The sequence below is a fragment of the Talpa europaea genome, assembly GCF_964194135.1.
Source record: "Talpa europaea genome assembly, chromosome: 7".
NCBI lineage: Eukaryota > Metazoa > Chordata > Mammalia > Eulipotyphla > Talpidae > Talpa > Talpa europaea.
Genome location: NC_140074.1, coordinates 6724214 through 6748212, shown reverse-complemented (window position 1 = coordinate 6748212; position 23999 = coordinate 6724214). Strand labels below are relative to the sequence as shown.

Genomic DNA, 23999 nt, shown 5'->3' with positions numbered 1-23999 from the left:
AAGGGCCTCTTAGGTTGTGTTATTTGGGTGAATGGTTCTCAGTGATGGCTCTAAGGTAACCATTAGCAGCAACCTAGAAATGGGGAAGAGTAAACAGAGGTGAGCATGTGGATAACAAAATATAACAAAAGAATTCAAATTGGAAAAGATGGTTAGAAAACACATAAGGTCAAACATTCCTATACACTTTCACAAGTTCACAAGGGCATCAGTGTATCACAGCATAGTGTAATTACTCAAGTAACAGGTTTTCTGACCATCTTGCAATTTGAATTATTTTCCCTTTATTTTTTGCTATCTCTAAGCCCACCTGTTTTCTCCTATTTCTAGATTGCTACTCACTGAACTTATTTTTTCTCTTTTATAGATGAGTGTTACTCAAAAGATACTTTCACTCTTGAATTTGATGGAGAAATATAAAGAAATGTTTTTAAAATCTCCTAAGTGAAAAACAGCCCCAAACAAATACAGTCAATAAATCTCTGACAAAGTAGTAAAGGCAATTCACTGGAGAAAGGATAGTCTTTTCAACTAAGAGTGCCGGAGCAACTAGATTCCATATGTAAAGAAAAAAAAGGTTATCTAGACACAAAATTTATGCCTTTCACAAAAATTAACACAAAATGGATCACAGACCAAAGTATAAAGAACAAAAAGAGAATACTTCTAGGCTACATGGAAGAAAATCTAGGTAACCATGAGTTTACTAATGATTTTTTAGATAGAACACCAAAAGCATACCCTATGAAGGAAAAAATTGGTAAGCTAGAGTTCATTAACACTAACAACTTCTACCATGCAAGAGATGTTACTAAGAGATTGGAAAGAGAAGCCACAAGTTGGGAGAAAATATTTACAAACAACATATCTGATTAAATATACAAAGAACTTTTTAAAGTTAACAATAAGAAAACAATTTGACTTAAAAAATAGGTGAAAGACCTGAGCAGAGTTCACCAAAAAGAAAAAAACAGATGGCAAATAAGCACAGGAAAAATGCTCAACATCTAGTCACTGGGGAACTGTGAATGAAAATGATGAGATATCACTGCACACCACCAGAATAGCTAAACTCTAAAACACTTACAAAACCAAATGTGGCAAGAATGTGGAGCAACAAGAACTCTCACGCAGTGCTGATGGAAATGCCAAATGGGGTAACCACTTCGGGGCTCCTTAGAAAATCTAGCAACTGTGTGTGCAGGTATATGCCTAAATGAACTGAAAACTTATATCCACACAAAAGCCTCAACATCAGTGTTTACAGCTGCTTTATTCATAACTGCCAAGAATTGGAAGCAACCAAGCTGCCCTTCAACAGGTGAATGGAGAAACAAACTGTGGTATATCCACAGTGGATACTACAATGGCGTATTATCCAGCAACATAAAAAAGAGCTATTAAGTCATGAAAAGACATGAAAGAAATTTAAATATGTATAACTAAGTAGAAGAAGTCTGTCTGAAAAGACTGCATATTGTATGACTATAACTGGCTGATATTCTGGAAACTGCAAAAGAATAGAGACGGTAAAAAGGTGAGCAATTGCCAGAGGGGAGACGTGACTAGATGAAGCACAGGGCATTTTTAGTGTGGTGAAACCATTCTATATGGTACATTCTTTGGAAGTGTACAATATAGCAAATGTACTACACCAGTGCAAATGGTACTAATGGGGGGAAATGAGGGGCACAAAGGAGATAAGTGAAAACCCTGTATTTGCTATGTAATTTTTCTATAAATACCTGAAACTAGTCTTAAAAATAAAGTCTGGGCCTCCCTGGTGGCACAAGGGGTTGACTCAACCTATGAAGCAATCTGCAGCCTCTGCAGCACAAGTTCAATCCCCAGCCGGCCAGGGAGCAACCCACATGGCACAGCAGAACTCTCCTGACTTGCCCACTGCTACCCTCAGCAGTGTGTTTCAGTCAATCTGCCTGTTCTGCTCCCCACTCTGTCTCTGGTGAATCCTCTCACCCGCCGCACCTCTGGCCTCTACCTTAGCTCTTGTATGCATAAATAAATCTTTTTAAAAAAAATAGTCTATTAAATTTTTAAAAAGCTTACATGTAACATGCTACATAACTAAAAATGAATCAAAATAGAAAAGAAAACCAAGACAATACAAAAATCAAAGCTTAAAACAAGTTGACTAATATGAAACCAATTTATCAGTAGTTAAAATAGATATTAGGATAAACTTCCTTAAGAAAAGACAGTGACTTAGATTGGGCTAAAAAAAAAAAATAACACAAAACAACTCAACATATCTAAAACAAAAAGACAAAGGTAGAACACTAAAGAAAGATATATTAAACAACTGCAAATAAGGACATGGGCGGGCGGGGCATGAGCTGGGGTGGGTGGGTAGCTCATGTTACCAAAAAAAAACCAAAAAAAAACAAAGCAAAGGGCAGAATACAATATGTAAATAAAATAGGAGGTTTTTGATATTAAAAAAAGGAGGCACAATTCACAATACAACATGCAGAAGTCTTTTGAGCAATGAAATACATAAAGTGGAATCTGTTGAAATCTCAAGAGAGTCTGACAGAAACACAAGAAAATGGAAACTTGAATTCACTTTTCTTAATCACCCATAGACCAAATGGAAAACTTAAGAAAATAATAGCAATTAAAGATGTTGATTTAATAAATTTATACAGACTTCTGTAACTTACAGGGAATGATTTTTTCCAGAACCAATGGAATCTTTATTTTTAAAAAATCATTGTATAGTAAGTCCCCAAAATTAAAAAAAATCTACAAGCAGAAATTTTTATTAATTTCTAACTGAAATTTTTATCCTTTTTCTAATCAAAATTTAATAAACATAAATCAATATAATGAAATGTGAATTTAAAACTTCTATATATTGAAATGATGCCATTTATTTTCTTCCAAATGTTTAACCTACAATCAGAGCATCAAAGTAACCAGGAAATCAGCTTAAATATCACATTCAGATCTTGCTCAGAGTTAGCAGGCATAAGAGAAAGGAAGCCAATAATTATAGTCAAATTCTCCATCCCTTCTCTGGGGCCAAAGCCTACTACCAGACAGTCTTCAAGGCACAGAGACAGGAGAACAATATTCTTAAATAAATGGTTTTCTTGACAACCAGACTGAAACTGAAGAAGGCTCACCCATGCCTCTAGCAATTTGGCCCCACGTGAATGAAGAGCTCTTCCGCAGAGCCAAGCTCCTGGAAAAGATCAAATAAGGATCTATTCCAATGCTGAAGGACAAGCAGGTACAAAAGAAACCGGGCGCACGCTTAAAGCACTTCTACATTGTGTTTAAGTGTGACAGCTGCCCTGAGAAAAAGCATCTGTGTAAACTGGACTATTTGCTTTTTTCAGAAAATGTCATTTTTTCCTAAAAGAGCAACTGATAAGCTATAGTTACAAAGACTTGGGTATGTGGTAACCATGTTTTGTTTTTGTTTTTTTAATGATGGAAGGAGATCTGTCTCACTGATAAAATTTAAGCCTTCTAGCAACACTAAGAATTTTGGTTGTATACACCACTGTGAGCTTCATAGCTCTGATACTTAGACTTTGCTGGTAAGAATGGTGGTGATAGGGCCTCCCCGGTGGCGCAGTGGTTGAGCGCTGCGTTGAGAAGCTGCACGCAGCCTCTGCAGCACCGGTTCGATTCCCGGCTGCTGGGCGAGGGTCCCACATGGTGCGCAGACCCCTCCTGCCACCCGCTGCGCCCCTCAGCAATGTATTTCATCGGTCTGCCTGCTCTGCTCTCCCCTCTGGCTCTGGTGAATTCTTTCACCCTCCCGCGCTTCTGACTGTACCCAGTGCTTGTATAAATAAATAATCTTTATTAAAAAAAAAAAAAGAATGGTGGTGATAATAAATCTGATCTTTTGATACTGGAGTCAAGAGATTACTGGGTTTAAATATAATTCTGCCACTTACTGTCTGATTTAGGAAGGTTACTTAGCTTCTCTCAGCTTTAGTTTCCTCATCTATAAAATGTACGTCACAGCTCAATTCCTGTCTTTGTTACCTACTAGCAGTGTAACCCTGGGCAACTTTCCTTGCCTCTCTTGGCTTCAGTGCTGGCACGAAGAAATGTTTTAGTACCAAGCATTGTGCCTCCTTTCCTGTTTTCTTGTTTCTCCTTCATGCTGAAAAGGGACAACACCATAGCTCTGCCTTGAGCAGAGCTGCTGACTCAACCCTTTTCTGAGCCTAGGTGGTATCTTGGTTGAAAAGGCTTTCATTACCACAAGAGCAATAAAGATTATCTTTATATCCACAATTTATTCAGGCGAAGTAGAGGGCTATGTCAATAAGAACTTGAAAGAATAATTTTATGTGCAAATTTAATGTACCTAAAGGCTGGGGGGAGGAGGGGAGGCCGGGAACCTGACAGCTGACTGGCCCATGCACACTCTGAAAATGTGAGAGAGAAAGTCTCTGTGAGAATTCATTTTCAGAATCAAAGCACCCACTGTATGTTGCCGTATTTCAAGCCTAATCCTGGCAAAAGCACATAAAACTAGAAGAGAATGCCAGTCACATAAGAAATTCAAGGACTGGAAAACCAATGCAACAGAGCACAGTAATGTTCAAGTTATGATGTACAGACATAGAAACTCTACCTTTAAGTGCTGTGTTTTTAATATAATTGTTTAATGAGGAACAGAGTCTAGTTATTGAGAGAAAAATTGAACAACTGACTGTTGACAAAGAAAACTGTACTGCAGACCAAAAAGGAAAGAATGCAAAAACTCTGGCATCATATAGATTGGGAATCAAAACTTGGCTGTCATCTCCCACTGATGTAACCCTTCAGCAATGAGATTCGCTGACCCTGAGTTTCTTCTCTGCAGAATAAGGATCCAAATGCCCACCTCACAGAGATCTTGGGGACCCAGACAAGATTATTAGGTCTGGAGTGCTCAGCGTCTTGCCCAACTCATGGTAGGATCTAAACAAATGTAATTCCCCTCCCAATAACCTCTCAAACCTCTGGACTCCACTTTTGACAGAAACCATGAATAAAAGGTTTGGTAACTGTTACAATGCATTTCCCCACCTCTGAATTCACAAACTGACCAGAGTCTATCATGCAAGCAAAATCTCTGAGATAAGCCTGAGATACAGAGGCCCACGATCTGGTGAGTGACCTGACCTTGATCAATGTGGATACCTGGTTCCCAGGCCACTGCCAGAGAGACTGAGCAGACCCAGAGCATAGCAGAGGAGGCAAGGAGACAGTCACAAACTAGAGCAGCCAAAGAGGAAGGATTACTTGAGCTTCGGCTCCCGTCCTTCACTTGTGTACTGCCAACAGATGAGCCCAATCAGGTCCTGTACCCTGGCGCTGGCCATGGTCACCACGGTCATTGGCAGCAGTCTGTCCTGGCTTGAGTGCAGGGGGAGGTAGACGTCGATCTTCTTGGTTGCCGTTGTGCCTACATGACCCTGTGGACAGAGCACATGCATGAGGGTAAAGCACACAGTCATGGCCTGCAGACCCTCCTGGGCCATGGAGACTGCTCCCTGGGGCCTGTGGGCAGCACAGTCATTCCCCATCCTTTCACACAGATCTCCTTACGAGCCTAGAATGGTATTAAAGTGGAAGCACTGTCTAGTTTCAAGGTTTTTACTTTTTCTTTAAATTTCATTTTCTAATGACCTAATGTGTGCAGCTCTGCCATGAGTAAGGTGAATGAGTACGGTAATTAAAATGGGCAAATTAGAGTGGAGAGCAAACCTGAAGTTTGGTGTCAGGAGACTTGTTTTGCTACTTATTCGTGTGACCCTGGAAAAGTCACCATCAGACCCTGGCATCAGCCATCTGAAAGTTGCCACATCATCCTTAAGACCTCTGGCTGGCTGCATGGGAAGTTGCCATACTCTCTGAGGAAGCATTCCAGCCTGCAGCACTGGAACCTTCAAGGGTTTATCTTCTCAGAGACATTGGGACGTTAACTCCATTATGCAGTATATCTGTTTACTTCCCTCATGTCACTTGCACTGAAGTTCAAGGTTCCCTATCTTCCTTCACTGCCCTAACAACCATACCCACACTGCTTCCATATCCCCAAACCCACCCTCTTCCCTCACAAACTTCCACTCGCCTCTAGAACTCCTGTGCTAATCAGCAAATGTCCATATATCCTCCCCCTTTAAAAAAAAAAAAAAAATCTCTCCCCATGTCTTTGCCTAAGTGAAACCTACTGGTTACCAAGGCTCCTTCCCCAAAAGACCAAGACTGCCTTGCTTTTTTTCTTTTTTAGCCTCTAAATCTTCAAAGTTAGGAGGGGCAAGGTAGACCCTACTATTTGTAAATGACTATTTCTCTTTTCTTGCAGAAATCCCCGTGTCTTTGAAGCCCAAGCTATCAAATACACCACCCTTCCCCCTCCCCCCACCTTTTTTTTTTTTTTTTTTTTGTCATCCAACCTTCTGGTCATTCTCCTCTGCGCTGAAGTTAAGTTCTTGGATCATAGTTTTCTTTCCCACTCCAGCTCCCCTCATCATTCTTGAGAATTTCACCTAAAGGAAAATCCATGCAATACCCAAGGATCTCCATTCCTAGAGCATATGCTCCCCAATGCCTCTCTAGAGAGAAAATAAGAAGATACCCTGCCCACTTCTCCCACGTTCAAGGCCACAGTGGGCGCCACTCTCTAAGTACTACAAAAGGCTCTTTCTCATTATCTTTGCATCCTCTAGTGTATGACCTTGAGAAAGTTATTCAATCTCTGGTCTTTCATTTCCTCATATCTAAAATGATGACAGGATCTAGCTAGCAGAGGACTCTTGCAAGGATTATTATTGTTACTATTAATATTATTCAAGCTTTAGCCCACGGAATACCTCTTCAGAGAAACCTTCCCTGATAATCCTATAGAAAGAAGTCCCGCTCATAGTTATTCTCACACATAACCTGTTTATTGCCTTTACGGCATCTATTTATGCATTTCTTCAGAATATACCTTTCTCACTAGCCTCTCAGGTTCCATGAGGGCAGTCATAAAACTGTCTGCTTTATTTACTACTCTCTACACAATGGCCAGCACTGTGCCTGGCACAGAGAAAACTCTCTCCCTGCAGAAAGAATGCATGAATGACTCAAAACACCACCAGGACACATAGTAGGAACTCAATCCATGTTTGTTTTTTCCACATTCCCTCTTGCCCTTCTATGACTCTGTTTCCTGGTAGTAAATGAGCAACCACGTGGTTGTCTTTAATACGCTATAACTCTATCATTCTAAGGTGGGAAAAAAATCAGAACTAGGGCAAGGAAGTATATAAAATGAATTTAAAAAGCAGTTTTAGAATAATCCCACTTCTCTTATACCTCAGCATCTAAGATTAGAACCATGATTTTTTTTTTAACTGAGTCTTGTATCTATGTTGTAAAGCAAATGACAAAGGAAAACCTACACAATGTGCACACATACTTTATGTACATAGTGCACGTGCATACACGCACACACACCCATGCATGTTTTTCAGCTTAGGAATAATCATCCCAATGACTAGCAAGAACTCTTCAAACAGCAAGTGTTTTGACCTTTTCAGTCAGTAAAGGGTTAAAACTGAAACAGTGGAAATCTGGAATGAATTTATTGCCCTCTTATCACTCTCTTCTCAACCTCCTTTTCAGACCCAGTCCAGGTGCTTGTCATTGTTCTCCTTTCAATTCCTCCTCCTTTATCTAAAGAATTGGAACTAAAGGGCTATACTGGAATCACACTGTCTCAAGATATAAAGACTCCTGAGATGACAAATGTGAATGTGCTTCATAAACTGTCAAGGGCTTCAGAAATTCAGAGCAGCATGCTGGACAGAGTCTAAGTTTTGAAATCAGATCCATTTCTATTACTTAAGCCTACTACACAGTCACATGAAGCCAAAGATGCATGCTGTGAGGAGCCCTAATAATAATACTTCTAACAAGAGCTAGTGTTTACTTAAAGCTAACTGTTAAGTGAGTTCTGCTAAATGTTTGCCTAAATCATCTCATTTAATTTTCACAATAACACGTAAGAGGTAGAGTTCTATATCATTACCCAAACATTACAGATGAGAAAACTAAAGTTTGCAAGGCTACAGTCATTTCCACAAGGTCTCATAACCAAAGTGGAAAGTCAAGACTCAAAAGCATGTCTGGCTGACTCCACATCCTCTAAGCGGTAATACCTTCTTTCCCTAAATTAACTCTAAATGTCATCAGTTTGCACTCCCCCCAGTCTTGAAATCTTGAAAACTACTTCCCTCTCCCTTTTCTTACCAAGGATTGTTAGGGAATTGGACTCTAAGAAACTCTGGTACTGCAGCTGGCTGCAAGATGTCACCCCTTTTTGAGAAGCAATAGCAGGCAATGCTAAGGCACTCTTATGAATTCCTTTATCCTCGTTCATAGTGAAATAGCAAGTGTAGGGAAAACCAGGAGAAAAAATATGGTAGATACTTATTAAATGAATAAAGCACTTTATCTTTTTAATCTTCTAATTCCATCTTGAGGCACTGATGATGGCAAAAAGTACCTTGCACAAACACTGAAATTATATATTTTTTAATAAGAAGCCTCTTCTGAAAAAAACTCAAGATGGTGGCAGTTCGCTCTAATAGTCCCTGTGTTGCAATATTTAGAGGGAATCAACTAAAACATAAAGCAATCCATCAACATAATAGAAAGAAATTAACTTGTAAAATAAAAAAAATACAGTGACCAAAGGATTAAAAGTATTCATCACACATCAAGGCAAGCAATATTCCAAAGACCAAACATCTAACCCTTAAAAGGCAACTAGCAACCAACGAAGATCATGCTATACAATTTTACTACATGGCAACTTATGTGTTCCACAATACACAACTGGAAAATGGAGAGACAGAGGAAAGAGCCAGCACAGAGCGAGGACACTTACACATTGACAAACATCCACCAAAACCCCATTCTGCACCTTGAAGATGAAGTCAAATGAGACACATGTATTATTTTTATAATTAGAAACAAAGAAGTAGATATTATAATTATGAACAAAAAAAAGAAGATATAAAAACTACCACACAGGGTTTAAGAGTGATAAGGAAAAAAAGGTGATAAGAAAAAAAGAGGCTCTATTTTGAAAATATAGCCTATGTTAAGGCATCCAGCAAAATTTTATTAAGAACATACCATATGCCAGATGTGCGACTGTTAAAAAAGTAAGTTGAAAATATAACTTAGATAACTTCCTAAAATAAGTGAAATAATTTTTATCAATAAAAAAAACCACAATGAGCTGACAAATTTGGAGTCTTGGACAACTGTCTCTCGAATGGTCTCTAAATTAAAGAATATCCCTAATTCAGGTTTTAAAACAAAAGTACTTCTTATATCAAAACTATCCCTCAATACAAATGCAATTCATGAAGAACAACTAGACTCCAGAATTCGTATCACACGGCCTCTCCATGACTAGACAGCTCTGCAAATGCGGCAAAAATCTCAAACTCAACACATCCAAGCCCTACCATCTTCATCAGCTTGACTTGCATTCTATGTTCCATCGATTAAGGCTTCGCTGTCTACTCTGTCACTCAAGCTAGGGATCTTATCTCTGTCTGCCTCATCTACATCCAAATGCCTCTGAAACTTCCCTCAAATCTTCTCCTTCTCATCCTCACAGGCACATAGAGACCCCTGCAACAGTCCCCAGAGTAACTTCCTCTCTCTCTCTCTAACCTCTCCTGTCTCCAAACCTTTACCTCCTTGCTGCTATTAGTGTGATTTTTATCAAACTGCTGGCTCTCCACATCCAACTCTAACTTGGCAATTAATACCCTTCACAATCTTATTGTTAAAATGATATGAGCACAGTCTTGGGGTCAGCCGAAGCCAGAGCTGAATCCTGACCCTGTCACTTTCTTAGCTGCTAGACCTTAGACTTTGGACAAGTAACTTCATCTTTGGGAACTTCCATTCCTTTTGGAAAGCAAGTAAGATGTACATAAAGTGTCTAGCACAGAGTCAAGAAATTTACCTCCTCTTTTGTTCTTCAATTCAAATGTCTCCTCTTCTAAGAAGATAGAAGAAGTCTACATTAATTCCCTTTTCTTTGCCCCCATAACAATTTGAATTAGTCTTGTGTTTTTATTTTCTTTCTCTACCCACCCTCACCACCTCCTTCCCACTCTCTCCTTCAGCTGTGACTCGCCTAACGGGAAAAATTGTGTCCATTTTGTACTCTTGTAGGGCCTAACGAGCAGGGGTGTGGTGTTATCTCACTGAATTGAAGGCACCTCTTAGATTAGGAGTCAAGATCCACCCACCAGACCCTATCACTTTTCCCAGATAAACTGGCTAGACTCTTCTACTTCCCAGGCCCTGTCTCAGGAGCCCCCTTTCTTCTCTAAAATATTCTCAGTCATAACACAGGGCCTGACATAGTTATATGTACATATCAATGAAAAGATTAACATTGATTTAACACATATTTTTAAATACCTACATTATATTGTAGCATATGGAGGTACTATAAACCTATCCCCCATTGTTAAATACGGATGTTGTTTATAATATTTCACTATTATAAATTATATTCTCATAAACATGCCTTATATAAATGTCTATGCATAAGTTCCTAGGAGATTATTGATTCAGTCAAAGACTATGAATGCTGTGTGGCTTTTGATATGTACTAGAATAGCTTGCTCTTTTGAAAAGTGCCTTCATGCCAATCATGAAATATCAATATTATGAATTGAGGTCAGTTGATTAGTTCATAAAACCTAAAAACAAAAAAAAAAAATGCAACAAATACATAGATTGTGAACAGATACAGAACTGAAGTATGAACATGGTATGAACATGAAGTATTGAACATGGTGATGAATTAAAGCATTATCTATACCAGATATTTTCCTATCATACTCCATTAATAAATATGTAATTCACTATCATAAAATTAATTTCAAAATTATATGTTTGATAGTTTCTAAAACAGGGGATGCAGGAAAAAAACAATAAATGGCATGCAACTCAAAATAATACTGAACTGAGAAAACACCTGTATCACAGGTTCGCAGATGTAGACTATAACCAAAGCAGAAGAACTAACAAATCACCACAAAATTAGGGTTTATGAAAAATGTGGTTACTGGAGGAAGAGGAGGAAAGGTGATCAATCTGATAGTGGAGACAGAATTTGGGTTATGGGTAAGGCTAAGACATACATAAAGGTGTGAAGCTGTACTTCTGCAATTTGTCCAGTATTGTTAATCAATACAATTTTATTTTAAAAAAGATACACCACTATCAAGTGAGTTAGCTGAATTAAATCTTAAGGACAGAAGGTTCCGCTAGCAGAGCTACTTAACATCAAGGTTAAGTAACAAATTGAATATCAGATCTCAAAACTGTTGCTAAGTGTTCAATTTCTCGGCCAAGGAAAAGAAACCAAAAGGATACACAGCTTGGCTTCTGCAATTAAAGAGACAAAAAGCAGGCCGCATTATTCCATTAGTCACAACTGCACGAGCAGATCATTATATGTAATGTTAATGTAGAAATAAATATATCAGCGTATCCAGACAATGTAATAATGCAAAATGATTAAGGGGTTATTTGTAGTCTTCAAAAGTTAAAATTCTTTTAAAGGAATGGCTACTGTTCACTCTACTAGTGCCTCCTCTGCAATGGCCTCAACAAGGACCAACAATACAGTCTCCTATGGTGCCCAGATTTGATGGGAGGGACCTCAAATTATCATCAATCTGACGATGTTAAGGGTCTTCATTTGATGAGACTAATCATTTCAAACAAAATCTGGCCTAAAGATTTAACAGGCATATGCCAGGTTTAACGTGTATGAGAAATAAAGAGGACAGCTACATGAGGAGGGGAAAAAAAAACACCAAATACCAGAATTGTAGTGTTTTGTTCTCAATAAAATGCTGGTGTCACAGGCTCAAAGAAAGGACTCGCTTTTTTACATTCAAAATGGTAGCACTGAATTTATGAATAGACTTTTGTATAAGGTTCGATGACAAATTCATTCAGAGCTAGGGGTTTGGCTTTGTAGTGCTATCTTAACCCTCAATAAATCTGGAACGCTTAAAGGCTATTAAATTAACATTTCCCTGATCTGGCACCTATAGTCAAGTTAATTTGTCAAAAACATTTCTACAGTTTGTCACCGGACACTGTATTTTCTGACAAGTTAAGTTTAAAATAAAATTGACAAAATCTCATTAATTTCCTCTGAATCACCAACCTTGGTTCCATTAAGCTTTTATTATTAAGAACGTCAACTGTCACTCTTTCTTTAACAAGGTCAAGTTCTGTTCTGGGTACCTCCAGGATCCTTATTATATTAGAAGAAGCTAGTGGAGTCAGTTCAGTTTGGTGGCTAAAAGCAGAAGTTGTAGCATCAGAAAGACCAAGTTCAATTCTCTACAATACCACTCACTGTGTGTCCTTAGACAATTTTATCTAACCTCTCTGAGTTACTATTTCTGTGAGCATTACAGCAGTACCTCTTCCTGAAGTTTTTGAAAGGAATTAATGAATTATACACTAACTTGTTCAGTCCCAGTAAATGCTTAAGAAATGTTGGTTGTGGGCCTCCCCTGGTGGCACAGCAGTTGAGCGCTGGGCTGTGAAGCTGCCTGCAGCCTTTGCAGTGCCGGTTCGATCCCCGGTGGCCTGCGAGGGTCCCACAAGGCGCGACAGACCTCTCCTGCCATGTCCGCTGCTCCCCTCAGCAGTGTATTTCGCTAGTCTGCCTATTCTGTTCCCCGCTCTGGCTCTGGTGAATTCTCTCACCCTCCTGCGCTTCTGACTATACCCAGTGCTTGTATAAATAAATAAATAAATCTTAAAAAAAAAAATTGTTGGTTGTTTAGTAGGCTCTTTCCAAACCCCCATGCCCGACCCCCTCCAGACCTTTTTTCCTACTTTTAGATTCATAGACATGTTTTTAAGAAAAGAAAAAATTTTATTGCCATTCATAGACTTTTAAAATGGTAAGGAATGTTAGGGGCCAGCCCCTTTAAAACATTTCCACATTTAAAACCTTTCTTCTTAAGTAGACTCTTTGCTTCAGTTTCTTGGGCAGTTTTGACAGCTAAAACATGTTCATTTCCATTGAGGCACAACCTCTGCCAATTTTACATACTGATCTTAGTTCTAGCCTTAGGAAATTGAAACAAACCCACCTCTGATTTCACAGACACCCCTTCATATATATCTGAGGACCTCAAACAAAATAACTCAGTTACTAAGCACCATGGAATGAGACAGATTGTAATTCTTTCAAGAGTATAACACAGTATAGAATATATCATTTCCATTAGCTTTTCTTAGGCTAGTGATTTTTGTAATTTTTCTTTCTATAATATCTATGGTAAATGTAAATCTATAGTCCTGGATCCAAAACAAAAAATGGAGTTGTTGCGCTCTGGAAAGGTTTTCACTATTCGAATAAATCCTCCATATTTTTATGCTCTGACAGAGTAATTTTGCATTAAAAAAGATCAAAGTTATTAATTCAAACGATCCAACTGTTATTAGATGAAGTTTAAGTAATAAACTCAAATAATTCTTTTACTTCAAGATAGCAACCGAAAAGAGTTGCTATCAGTTGCATGTTCAAATATAGCTTAAAAAAACTTTACAAATCAGGACAGTGGGGGATTATGGAGGAAAGAAAAAAAGCCTAGCTATCCTAATCAGTAATTATAAGCATTTTCTCAAAGTCTTAAATTCAGAAAGGGGTTCTGATACTGCCAGTTTCCAGCATCATGGGCTATACTTGCAGTCTACAGAACTAGTCTGGACCCTGGCCCTGCCATGCTTGAGCTGTGCAACCTCAGGCAAGCCCATAGCCTCCCTGAAAGGCAATTTCCTAAGCCATACAACAGAGATGGGACCATCTATAAGAACAGAATGATGGGAGTATAAAGCCAAAACAAAGCATATTTAAAGGCTCTGTGAACTGTAAACTTTTATACAGATGTCAATTATTCCTTCATTATCATTACTTAAGGTGGTACTCAGACCTGCCAGGTTTTTGTATAAAAGGTTTCTTCAAACAAACATGATGTTAAGAAGCTGACACATTAGGGGAAGGTCTCTATCTCAATCATCAAAAGCTAGGAATCCTAGCATTCCCCTCTTCTCCAGCCTCAGGATAGTTACAGCACGTACCAGAAGGTGCTCACACAAGTACAGTTCAGCCATCTTAAAGCATAATAGAATGTAAAGTGTCCATTTTGAATTTTCATTGCCATTGTGGGATTCTTTTAGATCATTAATGTTACATAGCACTTTGCATTTAATTATACAAACAATGGCTTCTACAATGATGATAATATCAGGGAAAAGTAATTTGCATGAACTAAGCCCCATCACCTAGGGTAAGTTTAGGAACCTCTTCATTATTAAATCATTTATATAATAAAATCAATATGCTTTAAAAGTAAAAATAGGTTTTTTTAAAACCATAAAGAAGAGTTACATGTTTTAAACTCTATCAATTATCATAATATAATGAGTCTTTTTAAAGATTTAATATCAACTTTTAAAATTAAAACTCAATGGAGAATGTGTACTTGGCTCCATTACTAGATGATGTATAACTAGAAAAGGTTACAGCATAGCCATTATCATCCTCCTAAATTATATGGAAAAATTTGGTACAACCCTCCAACTACCCCAAGGACAATTTAATTCCAGGGGTAGTGAAGTCTTTTAAGAATATAAAATTGCATAAATATTGAAAAAATTATTCAGGTACACATATCATATTTATTTCCTGCAAGGTTACACAATTGATTGAATATTACAAACTTTTAAAATGTATATACACCAATAAAAATTCTATTTTTGTGCCCTTAATTTTAAAGTTTTTAAAAGCCCACAAATTTCTATACAGTAGTGGGTTCATGACTTCTATCACTTCAATATTCAAAGTTCCTAAATTAAAATTTTTTACTGAATCACTATTTAGTAAATCATAAAAACCTCTTAAAATTAATCTTTCATGCACAGCTAGCTTATCCAAAGTTAGAATTTAATTAGATGGCCTTGGCACAAATGGGCTTACTACTTTATTTGCTCAATCAGTGAATGTCTCTTCAGTAATTATAATTAATTCAAGTCCCTGACGCACCTCCTAGCAAACAATGTAAAAACATCAGACAAAATGGAAATAAATAGCTTTACATTTCTCCAATTACAACATACACTTTCATCCTCAAAGTGCACATGTGAAATAACTGAGATACTGTGTCTAGGAAAAGGCCACGCAAAAACCTCTGGTGAGAGAGAGCACCCCTGGTAACAGAGAAAGATGCTTGTTTGCAGCAGAAAATACATTCACACATCCTGGTTTTTGGTGTTGAGTTTTTTTTTTTTTTACATTATGAAAATTATACAGCTGCAAAGAGCCAACAGAGAAAGTTTACATTTAACAGTGTGCAAGTGAATGTTGAAATATAAAAAGCAGCAAGAAAAAGAACTAAGTTATTATTTATTTAAAACAACACTTCCTTTTGGGAAGGATCACTTTTAAATACATAGAAAATTTACAACTGAGAAGCAGTACAAAAAGTCTGGCTCTTGGGCATTTATCCCACATGTTTCTCAGAGACACTGAAAAAGAAAGGAGTAAGAGGCAGAAAACTTCATTATTTAAAACTGAAGGGACAACAGGATCCACTGGATAAAACTGTTAGTATTGAGTACCGTAAAAAAATAAAAAGCTCTCTGCATGTCATGCCACTCAATGCGCAATCAGCCCAGCAATACAAGGGAAGCTAGCCAGAGACAGTGCTGATAGCGTGATAGGGTGAGACCAGGCAAAAAGAGCACATCCTCTGCACAGACCTTTGTGCATGTACCTCAGTCCTCTCTGCAACTGGCCAGGCACAACTGCTGACTGCCATTTATGGGGTATCCTAGTACTTTCTCTCATGCTCAATAGTGTCAGCAATGCTACCAAGCACTGTCTTTTAAAGTTGAGGAATGAGGGTCTCCCTGGTGGCACAGGAGTTAAGATGCAACCTATGAAGTTATCCACAGCCTCTGCAGCATGAGTTCAATCCCCAGCCTGCCAGGGAGCTACCCACATGATGCAGCAGACCTCTCCTGGCTCTCCTGCTGCTCCCCTCAGCAGTACTTTCGGTCTCACTGTTCTGCTCCCCACTGTCTCTGGTGAATCCTCTCATCCCTCCACCTCTGGCCTGTACCCCAGTTCTTGTATGCATAAATAAATAAAAATCTTTTTTAAAAATTAAAAAAAATATACAGTTGAGGAATGAGCAGTTCCCTTAGTAGACTGTTCCAAATCTCTCTATTAGGGGGGATCATGGTTATAACGCAAGTCTATCCAACTCTAAAACCCTATTCCTGTGGTGAGTTCCAGTCCGAAGAACTCTTGGGTAGGTCTGAGTATCTAGGAAAGGTCACAAAGGTTACTGGTTCATGTTGTAGATGCTGTCTCAGAACTGGGTTCCCCGGAAGACACCCCTCTGACTGAGGCCCCACAAGAAAGGTCTGAGATGCTCCTCTAGTGTTATACACACTCACAGCTCTACAGATGGAAATGGCTGCTACGGGAGAGGGCGTCTGGGTTTCCTTGCTGTTGGGCACACAGCAGGGGCTCAATAAATCCTCAATGACTGTGTTTCGGAGGTAAAAACACAAAGGAACACCAGTTCCTTGAAGAGTAAGCAGAACTCTCTACTTATGTTTTCAAAAAGCAGTGGTCAAGTACCAACTCACAGGCCCTAGAGAATCCTTAGTCTTGGATTAAGAGTCTGATTGGTAATTGTGAGGTGCATCTGTTACTAAATGTGGCTACCCAGGTGACAGTACCCAAATGTGCTTTGATAATGACAAAGAAGGAAAATAACAGTTTGGTCCTTGGAGAGATGGGCAAGCAGTATATGACATCAACATGGCATTAAGCTCCAACACAGCTGAAGGTCTGGTGAGACAAAAAGGCCCAATTCTCAGGTTGCGATTGCAGGGTGCGATTCTCTGTGGAAACGGGCAGCATGAGACCTGCTCACTTGCAGAAAATTGACAAGTCACTAGGGCACCAGGGTCTCTCGGGTTTCTCCTCAGCCCCCTGGCATTATTTTCCTCATGTTCATCCTGAGTCTCAGTCAGTCCAATCTCCTCTGAGGTCCTAACTAAACCAGACACAGGGAGAGTCGGGGATTTTATCTTATTAAAATAGATATGGCTAATTTGTCTTTTCAAATTCATTTTAAATTAAATTGGATTTCCTCGGAAGGCTGCTAGGTCAGTTCCCCTGCTGCGAATGCAGGACAAAGGTTAATTGCACGCCCTTCACCAGCTCCTCTGCTCTCCTGGGCAGGCTCTGATAACCTGCCCCCAGAGGTGGGGAAGGCTTTGGTTTATTGGGCGATAATGTTGCCATTAGAACCATTTACCATTATGCCAAGAAACATTTTATTTTTTTTTAACTAAATAACAAGATATAATAGCAATAACAAGAATAAAATGCAATGATGTTCCAATTTGATGGTTAGTTCAGCTAAAACACAAAACCCAAAGAAAAAGGCCTAACCGATTTGCTTCTCTGAAAGGCCCCACTAGATACAAAAAGTATACACCCTCCTGGAGTAAACTGTTTTCTGGCTCCAGTGTAAAATTCCATTAACGTTTTCACTTAATTTATCTCATTTAAACTGTCTATGTTCATGAAAATTTAACCCACTAATTCCCTGTTATACAAAGCATAACAAAGTATGAATATTTAAATACAATGTAAATAAAACACTTTATCAATTATATTTTTGTATTCTAAATTAGTGACTTCACTTAGCATGTCTGCCTTGCACAGCACCACACTATTTTTCAATTAAAGGTCCAGATGTTTCAAAGGCTCCAGTAGGCAACGGCAGTTATGAGAAATGCTTTATCTGCATTGTAATCATCACCACCACATCAGCTCCAGGCTGCATTAACATACTCATGTTTTATTCCAGCTCCCCATATAACAGAGCAGGTAATTATACAACACAGCAGAGAAACACAATCCTAAGAGCTGGACAATTTCCTTGGAAGCATCCACCTGAGCAACACATTTTCATACATGATCTTAAAACTTGGGGGGACTGTTTAGCAGACACACTGACTATTCAGAATAAATTATTTTTAATAATAAGAGTGAATCACAGACATAGCAAATTTAGTTTCAAATGCTATTAAAATGCAGGATGGCCTGCATATACACGTTTATGTATACTGAAAATCCACTAGAAAGTTTGCATATATAAGAACCACCATTAATTATTACAATCTAAACCAGTTTATCTCATTTCAATGTTAGTGTCTTTGCTGAAGAACTCAGTTCTGCCCTTATTCTTACTATGCAAAAATGATACTTCACCTGAGCTAAGATCGATCAAGTATAGCAATTACCCCTGTGACTATTCAATAAAAATAGAAGGGTAGAACGAAATGGAATTCTGACAGCTGCAACAAAAACATTGTTGCATTTATTATTTAGTTAATTAAATGACTCCCTTGCCCCAAAATGAAAAAGAATAACCCATTATAAGAGATAGTGCTATGCTTAGTAAATGCAGTATAATTCAATGGGAAAATATAGTTCCTTGCTAAGAAAAACTAACAAATTAAGTATAATTTAAAACTTATCTCCAAATATTTTCATATTTTGAATATTCTAAGAGGAGATACCTGAATGAAGATGCGACTCAAAAGATAAATGCCTTTACAAATATTAAAACCTCAGACAGATCAAATCCTAGCTGGTTACACTTCAGCACCTGAAAGCAGACAGCTTCCGTTCCTTCCTGAAGGAACCTTAGGTGGAACATGTTTAATACATCACCATGTCACTTTTTAATGTGCCCCAATCTATTAACCACATGGCAAACTAACAGGGATTTTTAAAATATGGGTTTTATGGCTTTGTGCTGGTGATTAATTAAATAAATAGCCACCATTTCACAAATCATACCTCTAATTAGTCTAAAACAGACACTTTGCATGCACTGGCATTGCCGCCATCTGAAACTCACAGAAGGGCAGGACTGGTGCAGCAGGGCCTTATCTCTGTACTCTGGAGCCCACTGTAGCAGGCTCCACGGCTGGCATCCCACCCTGCCACCCAGAGGCAGAGGTGCCATCTTCACAGGTGCTGCAGTCAGCTGGAATTTGATTCCAGCTGCTCAGAAAAGATGTTCTCCTTAATTATCCTCTCACCCTAAAGGGAGCAACGGAACAACAAAGGGATATAGTGCAACCTCCAGCTGCAAACAGAAGAGGTTCCACCAACACATTTCACATACAGTGAACAGGAAAGTGGCTTCCAGTTTTCTAGTCTAGGGATAGTAGGATCCTAGGTCAAACAGATTTCTTTGGAACTCAAAATATGTTCCCATTATCTTTAACACATATATTAAGCAATTATTTCCAAATCCTATTATTTAAAAGAACACATTCAAAGTTTAAGAAGGTCATTCTTTTTGAAATTGATAGAAATTCAATCTAACTTGTTTTAGTAGCATGTTTTAAAAGATGGTAATTCCTTTGAAAGCAAATTAAACCTAGAGATAATTTTTAGTGCCAAAAAAAAAAAAATCAAATGGGAATATCTCAAAAATCCAATTTCCTCAGGAAATACATTAAGTATTTCCCCAATCTGACTATTTAAACTTCGCTAGGTATGTTGAGAGAAAGAGAAAGAAGAGGAGAGGGTGTTTGAGGGAGGGAGAAAGGGCAAAAGGTAGGCCTCCCCGGTGGTACAGCAGTTGAGTGCTGGGTTGCGAAGCTGCCCACAGCCTCTGCAGCGCCAGTTCGATCCCCGGCTGCTCCCCGGCCCCCGGAGGAGGGTCCCACAGGGCGCGCAGACCTCTCCTGCCGCCCGCTGCTCCCCTCAGCAGTGTCCTTCGGTCCTTCTGCCTGCTCTGCTCCCCCCTTGGCTCTGGTGAATTCTCTCACCCTCCCGCGCTTCTGACTGTACCCAGTGCTTGTATAAATAAATAAATAAATCTTTTTTTTTAAAGGGGGCAAAAGGGAGAGGGAGTAGGGAAGGGAAAGGGGAAACGATTCAGCTGGTGGAGTCCACCAACGTATGCCACACATTATTCTATAAAAAAGGCTATCCTCATGTTGCTTCATGAGAACCTTTCAAGAATAAGAGGAAACGAAGTATTGTAGGCAAGACCAGGAGCCTGAAGCAAGACGGACTAAAGGGACCAGCCATGTAGTTTAACTAAGACATATAATCCCACTTAGCCTCAGTTTCCTGAGGAAGACAACCAACATACAGGTGTTTTTTTTTTTTAATTCTTTTTTTAAAGATTTATTTATTTATACGAGAACCAGGGTACAGGCCAGATGCGCGAAAGGGTGAGAGGATTCACCAGAGACACAGCGGGGAACAGAACAGGCAGACTGACTAAATACACTACTGAGGGGAGTAGCGGGTGAGATAGGAGAGGTCTGCCGTGCCACATGGGACACTTGCCTGCCGGCTAGGATTGAACTGGGATCAAACCAGCACTGCAGAGGCTGCAGACAGCGCTGCGCTCAACCGCCTGTGCCACGGGGGGAGGCCCAAGATATAGGTGTTTTTTAAGACTGCTTGGAGTTCAACTGTTGTTCAACATGGTGGCTAGTATTTATTAACCACTTACTCTAGGTCAAATACTATTCCTTCCATTGGCCATCCATAATACTAGCTTATATAATCCCCAAACAAATCAATTACAAAGTCCACTGTTCTCCCCATTTTACAGATGAAATGGAAGCATGGAGAATGAAACAATGTGCCCAAGGTCACACAGACAATGAAGTCAGGATGCCAGGGTGGAGTGTCTAACTGCAGAGCTTGCATTCTTATTTATTAATTAAAATTGCCTGCCCACACTACAAAGTTGCTTGTTCTGCTTTTAAGAAAATGATATGGGTGGGCAAAGGACTCCAAAGAGATTTATGAATGGCCAATGAGCACATGAAAAGATGCCCAACATCATTCTTAGTAGAGAAATGCTAATCAAACTATAATGAGATACCATCTCACACTCGTGACAACGGCTACTATCAAAACCCCCAGCAAACAGCAAGTGTTGGCAAGGATGTGGAGAAATTGGAAATCTTGTATACCCTTGGTAGAAATGGAAAATGGTAAAGTTGCTACAGAAAATAGCATGGACGTTCCTCAAAACATCAAAAATAGTGATTCCTCTTTTGAGTACAAACCCCAAAGAATGAAAAGAGGATTTTGTTTTTTATATATGTATTATTTTTACATCGTTGTTCCTCTCAGGAGTAATCCCCATAGAATTCCCACCATCAAGTCACTTGTGAACTGTCACTATAGTCTCTTGTGCTCTTGCCTTCCTTGTTTTGATCCCGCTCCCTCCCTGTCCCCTGATGAATATCTCAGATTTATCTTTTGCTTGCTAGTACTGTTTCTGTTTTGCCTTTTTTCTGATCCCTTGTTTGGTTCCCCTATATTCCTCCTATAAGTGAAACCATCTCCTGTTTTTCTTTCCTTCTGACTTATTTCAATGAGTACAATCCCTTCCAGATCCATCCACGTTGCTGCAAATGGCATGAGCTTTTTTGACTGTTGGATAGTATTCCATTGTGTGTGTGTGCGTATATATATATATATATATATACACATATATATATGTGTATATATATATATATATATATATATATATATCACATCTTGATCCAGTCCTTAAAGAGGGTTTTGATACACTCATGTTCATAACAGCTTCATTGACAATAGTTATTGGGTTGTCGAAAAAGTCATGAAATTTTTTTCTCAAGCAAAAATGCATCATGACTTTTCCAACAATCCAATAAAACACGAAAGCAACCCACATGGTCACTGAGAGAAGAATAAACAAAATGCGGTATAGACATACACCGGAATGTCCCTTAGCCTTAAAAAGGAAGGAAATTTTGCAACAGGCTGCTACATTGATGAAGCTTGAAGGTATTATGCTAAATTAAGCTAACCACAAAGAGAAAATAAATACTGTACGACACCATCTGTATAAGATACTCAGAAAGTAGAATGGTGGTTGCCAGGGGCTGGGGGGGGAGGGGGCAGGGATCCGGAATAGGGAGTTAAAGTCTAATGAGGACAGAGTTTCAGTTTTACATGGTAGAGGGAGTCATGGATATGGACAGTGGTGATGGCAGTAGAACATTACGAATGTCTTCAATACCACTGAACTGTGTGCTTGGAAATGGAAAAGATGGTAAAACCACAACAGCAATCCTGTATGGGGACAAGAAGCAAATAATTTATGCCCAGAATGTGTTCTGGGCCTCCCAAAGGGGTACATGACATGTCAGGGACAGCAAGCACCAGTGGTGAGTGCTTCATGCCAGCACCTGCAGTGGCTGGGATGAGGGTGATGCATTTGGAAGTCCCACGGCAGCCACCTATACCAGGCACCAGTTCTCCCATGTCACAGTGTTATTGTAAAAGAAAAAGATCAGACTTTGAGGTTTCCAGAAAAAAATCCTTACGTTTTAATCAAAGAGCTGCTGTGTTCCCATTATGTTATAGTCAAGTTCTGCTTTGTGACCAAGGTACCAAAGCATTCTGTCAACTCATTTGCTCATTTATCTGTTTATGCTTACCTCTCTCACTTCTTCAATCTTTGTGAATGTAAACAGTGAACAAGTCACTATAGAAATGGATGTGGCACTGACAGTGGATGCTATGACTCTACTCTCTTTCAAAAAAGACAAGGAAACCCCCAAACACCATGTTCTCAAAGTCAGGGTTCTAAAACAATCACACTAGTATGCAAGGCTTCTTGGAGCCGCCTCTGTGGCACCAAAGTCCATGAAACATAAAGAAGATGTTTATGCTAAGTTGGGAAAGTGGAGACATCAGCATTTTTGCCGTCAACCCATTATTTCTGCTCTCCAGACAGCACCTGACAAAGCACCTAGAGTGTTGTCTTCTGTGCAGCCACTGCTCTTCTGAAGTCTGTGCACAGGGGTTTCCCTGGGGTTTCCTTTCCGACAATTGCAGCAGAGACTTGGAGAGGGGTCCAAACAGGCTACCTTAACCTTCCTGTAAACTGATATTTCCATAGAGGATTAAGACAAACGTTTCAAATAAGCTAATTTCCTTTACTAAAAAACCGAAGTGACAATAGTATTACCAAGAGAAATATATACCACGACAATGAATAAGACACACTTTTCTTGTCTTGGGCATGCAAAATTATTGAGCGAAAGGGTTACATGTAGGTGGCCACACAATTCTCTCATTTCTGATGCTCCACATGGAGCTTAATGAAAAGTTATACAAAAATTAGATTGAATCATACCAAGGGGAAAAGGATAAAAGTCTAAATGTTTCATACAATCTGATAGATGCTGAGGCTGCACATTATATATTTCTGTATTTCTGTTGATTATAATTTTTTCTATTCAGAAGAATGCAACTGTGTCTCTTTTCTAACAAGGTACTTGCAGAACTCTGGGGATGCCAAATGGTTTCTTGTTGAACTGGTGAGAATGAAAAGCCATAACTACCCTAAACAAGCCTCTTTCTCCTAATGAACTGTAGCCAGTTTCCTCTGACCCAAAGGGGCAGGGATATGTATGCTCTTGAACTAACTGAACAAAACACAAAAGAAAATGAAAAGATTAGACAATAGCCTTAAGAAAGCGGAGGGGACACAGAGGCCTCCTGGGTCATCTGTCAATCTTCACACTATTTTCCTCCTCATCTTCTAACCTCACAGAGCTTTTCTTGTTTTTCCCTTCATGGTAGTTTCTCCCATATACATTCAATTTTACACCATCATAGGTGTAATGTGAGAAGTTCCACATTTAACACTCTGTATTAGCAGCCTGAACACTTCTGTGAAGAGAATAACTAAAACTAAAGACAGCTAACAGTCACTCTCTGTATCAGTCTCTGGGCTGAAGACTCTACATGTATTATTGCTATTGAGCCTCAAAAGTGCCCTCCCTTAATCCAT

At 39.1% G+C, this 23999-nt stretch overlaps 1 protein-coding gene across 1 annotated transcript in view; it reads right to left on the bottom strand.

The window, feature by feature from the left end:
• Positions 1 to 23999, bottom strand: part of MAPKAP1 (MAPK associated protein 1) — a gene marked incomplete at both ends in the record, with an annotated part of 175553 nt that overhangs the window by 113224 nt on the left and 38330 nt on the right. The window contains 1 exon segment of the mRNA XM_084237317.1: positions 5275 to 5447. Coding sequence (XP_084093443.1) covers positions 5275 to 5447 — 173 coding nt within the window.